Consider the following 9173-nt stretch of genomic DNA (forward strand, 5'->3'; position numbering starts at 1 on the left):
TCTCTCTCTCTCTCTCTCTCTCTCTCTCTCTCTCTCTCTCTCTCACACACACACACACACACACACACACACACACACACAGATGCTATGGGCTGCGCCTCCTGTTGCAATCAGTAGTTGCCTAATACCTACATAAGGCTCCGTCTCTCTCCGAGCAATGGCATCATGATTCTCTCTCTCTCTCTCTCTCTCTCTCTCTCTCTCTCTCACACACACACACACACACACACACACACACACACACATAGACGCGATGGGCGTCGCCTCCTGTTGCAATCTACAATTGTAAGCATTGTTACCTAAGCTCCTACATAAGGAAGGCGAAAGGGAGTGGGTTGTGTCACTGTGTGTGTGTGTGTGTGTGAGAGAGAGAGAGAGAGAGAGAGTGACCAACTGGCAGCAGTGTAGCACACGAAAGGAAACCTGGACTCAATTGTTGGCTTTAGTGGTGCAACATGTTCATAGCTCGCACAGGAGCGGACTCTGCCTTGCCTCCAGCCTACTCACACGACACGGGAGCTAGCCTCAGCTATCTTGGGACGCGCGCGCGGGGGAGGGAGAGAGAGAGAGAGAGAGAGAGAGAGAGAGAGAGAGAGAGAGAGAGAGAGAGAGAGAGAGAGAGAGAGAGAAGGGCTGGGCCCTGGCGCCTGCTCCTTGTATAGGGAAGTGACAGCGGCGCTCGCATTGGGGGGGAGCTCAGAGCACACCTGAGGTCGGAGGCAGCATTTGCTTCCACGTGGCCCATGAATGTCTCTCTGCTTAATCTATAGTATAGATGACGAGGAACCTTTGAATTGGGTGTCACATAAAGAGGAGAAGAGCCCTCACAAAAAGTTGGAACGTGACTCTTGAGTCACGGGGTGCTCTATTTCTTTTCATTGAAATCAAAATGTCTTAACTTTGAAAGGTATCTTCCCAATTAATTAAGTGAACCGTGAGAAGGAAGGTGCAAGGGATGGAAAGGGTCCAGAGTAGGCTAGCCTAGTCTATGTTTGAAAATGAGGTTGGGGAGGGACGTGTCGAGGGAGGAGAAGCGGGCGCTGCGAGAAGGACGAAGGACGTGGAACTGTTGTATCCGACGTGGGGCCATGTGAGCACCATCGCGACACGTGGCCTCTTCAACAGATTTTTTTTTCAGCCGAAGGCGCGGTCGGTGTGATGATGGTGGTGGTGGCTGCCGCACCCACAGCTCCAGCCTCCAGCAGCAGACAGTACAAGCTCGCAACCCCACCCCACACGCAGCAGGTGCGAACCCTCATTTGTTTATGTCTTATATGCTGTTCTATCCTTAGCCTCTCATGTCTCTTCTTTGAGATCTCTCTCTCTCTCTCTCTCTCGCTCCCCACACACACACACACACGCGCGCGCGCGCATCTTTTTAAGAATAGACAGAGACATGCTTTTGAGCTGAGCTTAGAGCCTCCACCATAAAACGATTGACAGACAATACCTTTCAGCTCAGCGCTCCATCACTCCCGTAGTGCCCAGCTTTCCACATAGACTAGGTCACCACACACATCCACACACACACACACGCACACATCCACTTCTTCACTTGCTTTTAGTCCACTCACCCACAACCCCCCCTTTGCATGCTCAATCTTCTTCCTTAATCTTCTGACTTTCCACTGCCGCACACAACCACAGTACACCCTCCGTTGCATGGCTGCCTTCAAGCAGAAAGCTTCTGGTTCAAGCTATGGCCACCCATTGCCCTTTCGGTCGAGGGAAAGCATGAACCAGCAGTTGGATCAAAGCCCACATGTATCATGGGCTCCCCTTAAGAAGGACAAAGAGCTCTCCTTTCACAAGAACTCTGATAAGAATGGGTTTCTGTTCTCATCTGCAAATAAGGAGAATGTAAGGTCGTGGCTAGAGTCTACAAGCCCAACCTCTGTGTTAAATTCTAGTGCAAACCAGCAGGATGTGGATGGGCACCCTCCCTCACCTTCGCCTGTTTGCAGCCCATCTGCATCTACTCCAGCCTTTTCGCCGTTTGTATCTAAAGAGCAGGTTTGTCAAGAAGCATATACAGAACCATCAACCATGGTTAATCCACAGAATAGCAACAAAAGCAGCGATTCACAGGCTCAATTCGACGGAAAGAAGCTAGAGGAGCCGGCATCAACCAGCAGAAGGCATGGAGTAAGTGTCTATTCCGGCTACCCCTTCTTGTTAATCTGCTTTGTTGTGTTACCCTGGGGGGGGTTATACCTCCAAAAGTCTAAGTGTATCATCTGAGTTCAAAATGAGGGGTATTTTATTCAATAAAAGTTCTAATAATTTACAAGATTGGTATTGTTTCTCAGAGCTAGAAGGCGCATGGCAAAGCAAGGGGCATATTCATATTTATGCATGCTGTGCTTACTTTCTTGGTCAGAGGAATTGTTGCACAACGCAAAATTAAAAATTTTCTTTGAGATTTTTTCTGTCATGCCATAATCTTGCCAAAGATCTATCAATACACCTAGTAATGCTTATGGTCAAAGCATTGGATTATGTTTGAACTTGGGATTATATTTATTAACCTTGGCACGCTTTCGGCTTCTAGAAGAAAGTAACTGAAATGGGTGTCTGATATGTTCATGTGAGCCCCGATGTGACCAGGGATGCTGTAGCTTGTGTCCAAGCTATGCATGATAGGTTTGATAATTTGATTGTTCTTGTTTGGATGGCGAGTGGAGTTAAGGTCACACGTTCATCGAGTTCTCAATTTGGTTGTATGTTACTTTTTTTACGAGGAAAATATGTTGTTAAACCTCACATTATGTTGTTCCCTACCCCCAATCGTACCTATCTAGGTATGCGGTGCCTCCCGAGCAGAAGCTCATGATGTTATGCATTGTATGAAAAACATTGAAAAAGTCTCCCTTTTCCTACATGAGAAAATTTCTAAATCTATTTGTGTAAGTGTGTGTTATCTTTTCCATGTTTCTATTGGAAGAATGAAGGCTTGTATTTTGACATCGAGTTCACTTCAAAGATGGAGTGTAGACTCATCTAGGTTCATTTTTTTTCAGAAAGATGTGTTTAGTGAGCCAACTCCAGATAGCCCTACCGGAAGCAATTTCTCGTCAGGGTCTGAGGGAGGCCTCTTGGCTCTTTTGGCCAGCAAGCTTCTTTCCTACAAAGAAAATGGCAGGCGATTTTCCCGTTACGCAAGAGGTCGGTCATGGGGATGTCCTTCAAAGTTCATACTATATTTACTGGTTTTATGTCATTGTTGAAAATTGAAATGATTGTTTACTCATCTACAGCTACTTTCTTCTTGGTTGGCTATGCTGATGAAGCTGGTTTGTGTTACAGAAAGCTCAGGTCCAATTGATGAGAAGCATGTGATGGAGGATAGGAGCAAGAAACCACCCGTCGAAGAGATCAACACAACTCGTATGTCACATCTACACCCTCAACCCCAAGAGTCAGATATGATTTCTTTGAGCAGGAGCAGCGGCCTTTATAGAACAGCATCCGAAGCGGTGTCCGAGCTTTCTCTAGGATCTGCAAATGGAAGGACTCTTAGCATGGAGTTTGATGCGATGCTTGCAGCAGCAGTTGCCACTGGCATACAGCAAGCCTCTACTGTCGAAGACCAGCGTCAACAGCTGCTTCCTGAGATACAAGAGGACTCCTCTCTTAGATTTGGCAGGGTTGGGCAAGTTCAACAGAGCAATGCTGATGCAAGGGCTCTAGTGAGGGTGGGGGATGGACGACAGGCAGTGAGCGATGACGAGGCCGGCAGGTTGACCAGAGCTTTGACAGTGATGCGGCAAGGTTAGGAGCTCTAGATCTACAGCTCTTGTGAATCATGATTAGACTTGCTAAGACATAGCATGAATGTATGTAAGAGGGATGGATAAATCTTGCATTGAGAAAGCTAATCTTGAATTTTTTTTGTATATATTGGTTTCACAGGCCGTGATAGCGAAGACTTGGACACGTTGTCAGAGCTGCCAATTTCCTCCCAAAGCTCAATTAGCCATGGCAGCAGGAGAGCATATGCAGAGGAGAATAACAATTTGCAGATAGTGCCGACGACGGTGGGCATCATGGTTGAGCCAGCTGAAGTCGATAATCTATCAGCTCGCAGTAACAGGGAATCGTCACTGGAATCATCACCTTGCGGCTCAAATGGAGATCACAGGTTGGCAATGGTGCTAGCAACACATGTATCCAATCCCAGCGAACCTACACTGAGCTCCTCCAGTAGCAGCTCGCAATCCAAAGAGAAGAACATGATGCTTCCTGTGCCACTTCCGCCATGTCAGGCACTAGCGAAAGTGAGGAAAAATAGGATTTTTGCGCAAGCTTTAGCATATCAAGATGCCAAGAGCTCTAAATGCAACAATCGGTATGCTTTACTGAGATATTTGCCTTGTGTTTTCTGATTGGGCTCTGGTTGATATGAGCAACTCTTTTTAATGCATTGGGTGTCTTTCAGTGGACATGAATGAATGTGATCCAACAAATATGTAACATATCTTCAAGTTCATCAGAAGGGCGTCTTTCAATGGACATGAATGAATCTGATCCTCAGGGGGGCTACCAACAAATATGTAAACATAGCACCCAAGTTCATCAGAAGGGGTATTTAGCCCCATTTTTAATACATAACATACATAAGGGTGCCAATCAAAGGGTACTTTAACACAAAATGGCCTAGCTAAGGGTGGGTTATATTCATGAAGAATCTGGGTTGTCAAATTAGGCCTTGAACGCAGGTGATATGGAAATTTTACATATAGTGAACCCCTTAAGTTGTGATCAGATAGTTTAGTCATTACATCAAAGGGGTTTGGGATTATGAAACCTTTTTGCTTACCTTAGGACTACTATTGTGTAAATGGCAAAGCTTTGCGATATGAAAACGGAAATTTGCTAGTGTTTTAATCTTGTTTTTTGAGCAAAAAATAGATTGAGTACATACCTAAGTTAACATATGCAATTTCTCTTTTATCGGGCTTTGCATGTGCTTTGTTTGGGCTCGATGTTCCTATATAGGCAAAATTCTCAAGCTCCAATTGTCTCCTCTCTGAATGGATTTTGTTGAATTTATGAGGAGCACATAGTGGATTTTACACATAGCTCATAATGTCATGCTTTGCATCTGCTCTGCATGGGCTTGATCTTAGTATTTGGACCATTTTGAAGCTTGAAGGTTTACTCTCCCATGGATGGATTTTGTCAATAGTTAAGCTACCTTTCTAAGAAAAATTTCTCCTAATACATTGCCTCTAGAATGTCTCAATTCATTTTGTGATGAAGGGAATGATAAGGAGCATCGAGTAAAATACAAACACTAACAGCTCACAAACATGTGGATGTATGCAGCTACAAGAGAGAGGAAACCAAGATCAATGCATGGGAGAATCAGCAGAAGATAGAGGCGAGCATGCGAATGAAGAAAGTAGAGGTAAGTGTACATTTCCATAGCGTTCTTTTATGCCATACATGCTCAAATTTTTCACAACAATACTAAAGTTGCATACATATCTAAATTTGCACATTAATACTAAAGTTGGACATTATGTGCACACATTTGAATGCAACCATGGTTTCTGTACACCTAATGTCTACAAGAATATTGACCTTACACAATCAAGACACAATCAACCAACAATCAAGAGACAATTAATCATGATTTGTAATATCTGATTGCAGATGAGGCTAGAGCAGAAACGGGCAAAGGCATTAGAGAAAATGCAGAATGAAATAGCTCGGGCACACAAGATGGCAGAGGAAAGGAAGGCAAGCGCCGAGGCTGTGAGGGCTGCAAAAACTGCGAGAGTAGCACAGGAAGCGGATGCCATTCGAAGAACTGGCAGAGTGCCGTCGACAGCAAATGTGGGCTGTTTCCCTTTCTGAAAGCGAACATCATGGCCAATGTGCTTGGCATTTGGCCAAGGTCCTGCGCTGTAGGTGATTTTTGCTGATCTTCTTTTCAGTTGTGCCTAGTAGAAAGACTTGAAAAGCAGAGAGCATTAAGGATTTGTTAATGATCTAGTGATGCAAAGCTCCCAAAGAGGAAAACTTGATATGATAGTGCCTGCTAATTAGCTGACTATGCAGAGTTTCCAAGTAGACTGGTTAAGTAGGTAATGAAGTGGAATACCATAGAAGCTGTTTTCCCCCAAACATGAAGTCTAGTTTGGTTGTGTATTTTAATGCAATCCCTTAGTACATACTGGTAGTGATTTAGGATTGAGGGTGAGGAGAGTGAAGCTGGGATTGTTAAGTCCAGCATTGTAAATTTGTTTTGCCCACAAATGTATAAATATGTATGTGTGTGTGTATTTTATTATATGGTGGAAGATCAGCTTGCTTCCATGCCTAATATGGAAGCCTAATTATAAAGCTGACCTCCAAGTGTATGCAATCAGAAAATGTTAGCATATCCATCTGCCACAAGTTTCTTGTCTAAATACTTCGTTGTTTCGAGCTACCTAAGTTTGCAATTCATTTATAGGTTTGCACATAAGATGTACATCAGGTGAAGTTTCTATAACTTTGGCCACAGAAAGTTAAAGTTTTTGTAAAGCTGAAGAGCTGTCCAGCTACATGAATTAGAATTACTAAAAGATACATGTGATACTGCAAATACACTGAAGGAAGAATGTTTTTTATGTATGGTAGTTCTCAGTAAAATCAAGCTCCATTAAGACATGTCAAGTAGAAGCCCGGCAGGAGCTACATGTACCGCAAGGGGTCTCGGTAGTTGAGTCAAGGAGATCCTACTTAAGGGAGCATGATATGGATTTAGACCACATAGTTGTGTTACATGAACCTATTCTCTCTTTTCAAACTTTGGGCAATGTGTCTCCAATCTATTTCTAATGATGGCTTAGCAGAGTAGATGGTAGTTGAATGTTTTCTCAAAAAAAAAATTCTTGGTATTTCAATATACTATGGTGCATCGGTATGCACCTAGCCCAAATGTTTACAAAAGAAGGTACACAAGTGTTATAGATATTGACATGAAGTGTGTCGTTAAGCATCACTTTGGATGTGCAAGCCTCCCAGACTTTTATGCTACTAGTACGGCTGGCCGCCTTCGGCGGCCTCTCTCTCTCCCCCTCTCCCTCTATATCGCGTGCAAAGGGTCTTTCTTAGTTTTGGACTTTAGCCTTTAGGTTGCAGATTGTGACATGTGGAAAGGGCTTCCCCTTCCGCCATATTATGTTAATAGATTGACAAACTTTTATGCTCGATTCCATGAAAATTGTTTCTTCAAGCCTTGTGATCACACTTAGGTAGCATAGCTTTCTTTGTAATCTTATGAGCTTGTTTCACATGCTAAGATATCTTGCAAGATAATTCGGACTAAAGTAGTCTTAAGATCATAAAAATACAAGTACATGTGAGTTTGTCAATGGGCATATATAAAACAACAAAGTACCATGGAATATTTTACATAGTTTGATTCCAATTATTACTTGGTAGTTCACTTAAAAGTATAGTCTATGCATGTTTAATGGTATGGGATATTTACATATGTATCTAAAGCTTTTTTAATAGAATAGGACGCCAAAATTGCACTAGACAAGTACTAGAGTTATTGAGACATGTATGGTATTTACTTTCCATTAATACTCGGTATTCAGCGATTGGAATGATAACTAGACTCTTTAGCAACTGAAAGTAAAGAAAAGAAAGAGGACAAACGTGAGCATCAACCCTAGTTATGGCAATCTAGATGCCCGCCCTGGTGAGATGTTACATTGTTTTGATGAGGGCAATGTTCCTACCCATGCATCCCTTTCCCTTCATAATGCAGATCTAACCAATAGAAGTCACCCTTAACCAACCTCCCACTTGGCTCTTTGGTCTGATTAATACGCTCAACCTCCCACTCAATATGATGCTCTGCTCGTTCAGGAAGAAGTCTATCAAGAAAATCTCTGCATTGTTTCAAGGTGTTGGTGACAAGCTACATGCAACAAAAGCCCTATATTCATGGCCCCACCATTCTACATCACCAAGATCTAGCAGCAAAAGATTGCTTCTCTCCTCGTTCACATCTTGCTATCTTGCCGTTGTACTCTCGAGATTTTCACTAGAAATCATCTAGGTTGAAGTAGACCAAATATTTGGTGAATCTAGCTTTGGAGAGAGCTTAACAAAGGTAAGCCCTCAGTTGCCATCATCTCCCTTTAATCATGTATATGATCATGGCTTAGGTCATATACATAGGCTTGGTATTAATTTGCTACAACTGTCTACTTGGTTGATGGAACATACTCCAAAAGTCGAGCGGTAATTTTAGGTGGCAAACCATGGTAGGCATCTAATTTGCAGAAGTTATATCACGAGCAATACAAAGAGAGTTGTTCTATGTTAAGTGATTGTCCGTACTCCCTTCGTGACCTTGGAAATATTTCTTGGGGATGGTCATCGTGTATGGTCCGTGGATAATGAGCAACACGTGAGATCGCTTGTATCGATTAGGGAATAGCTGGACTTGTACAATGGTACTTTTGATTGCCATCCTACATTAATAGTTGAAGACTAATTGTGTGTTAATTGGAGATTGAAGCATGGACATTGGATGGAAGCTTGTGATATACAATCATTCATTTGTATGTCACCTATTATGTTTTTTATGGTATGCTTTTTATGATTTATGTAATTTTTTATTGAGAATTATGATTAGAATGTAATTTGAAAGTCATTTTTCTCATAAAAGCAAAAGTGCCTTTAAACAACAAGTGTACATTTTGATGTTTTTCTTGAAAAGGACAACTTCACTCAATAATCTATTATTGGATATGGAATTTGTAAAGGTTGAGTGTTTGCTTTGTGAGGTTAAATACTTTGCATGCTTTTTGGTTAATTAGAGTAGTATCTATGTTAAATTGATTTAAAAGATGAGAGAAGGCTATTAAAATAATATAGAAGTTCTAGAAAGAGGAGACAATGACGTTTTTCCATACAAAGAACTCTTTGGATATAAGAAGCAATTTGGCGCACATGCAAAACAACCCTTCTAGAAAACAACTATAACTTGAACTCCAATTATCAGAATTGTGCAACCCAAGACTCAAATGAAGGCCCTCTTTAAGTACACATTTATGGTTTTAATTTTATATTTTAATTATGTCTACTAGATTTTGTAGCAATATCTTTGCACATCAATTACGCTCCTAGTCCCAAAGAAGACGATGATGAAGTTATTTGCC

At 42.2% G+C, this 9173-nt stretch overlaps 1 protein-coding gene across 1 annotated transcript; it reads left to right on the forward strand.

Moving 5' to 3' along the window:
• Positions 1-1442: 1442 nt before the first annotated feature.
• LOC147439729 (uncharacterized) lies at positions 1443-6439 on the forward strand. Its single transcript, XM_086485527.1, has 6 exons — positions 1443-2145; positions 3021-3165; positions 3307-3771; positions 3913-4348; positions 5329-5410; positions 5659-6439. The coding sequence occupies exons 1-6, from the start codon at positions 1663-1665 to the stop codon at positions 5860-5862; spliced, it is 1815 nt and encodes a 604-aa protein (XP_086341653.1). The 5' UTR covers positions 1443-1662; the 3' UTR covers positions 5863-6439.
• The last annotated feature ends 2734 nt before the right edge of the window (positions 6440-9173 follow it).

This window comes from Adiantum capillus-veneris, chromosome 16, assembly GCF_014529385.1.
Source record: "Adiantum capillus-veneris isolate H3 chromosome 16, ASM1452938v2, whole genome shotgun sequence".
NCBI lineage: Eukaryota > Viridiplantae > Streptophyta > Polypodiopsida > Polypodiales > Pteridaceae > Adiantum > Adiantum capillus-veneris.

Excerpts from the sequence above, each read along its gene's own strand:
- LOC147439729 (XM_086485527.1), top strand. The coding sequence starts at position 1,663 with ATGGCTGCCTTCAAGCAGAAAGCTTCTGGTTCAAGCTATGGCCACCCA. Across the intron at positions 4,349-5,328 it reads AGCTCTAAATGCAACAATCG|CTACAAGAGAGAGGAAACCA; the intron begins GTATGCTTTACT and ends GGATGTATGCAG. Across the intron at positions 5,411-5,658 it reads TGCGAATGAAGAAAGTAGAG|ATGAGGCTAGAGCAGAAACG; the intron begins GTAAGTGTACAT and ends ATCTGATTGCAG.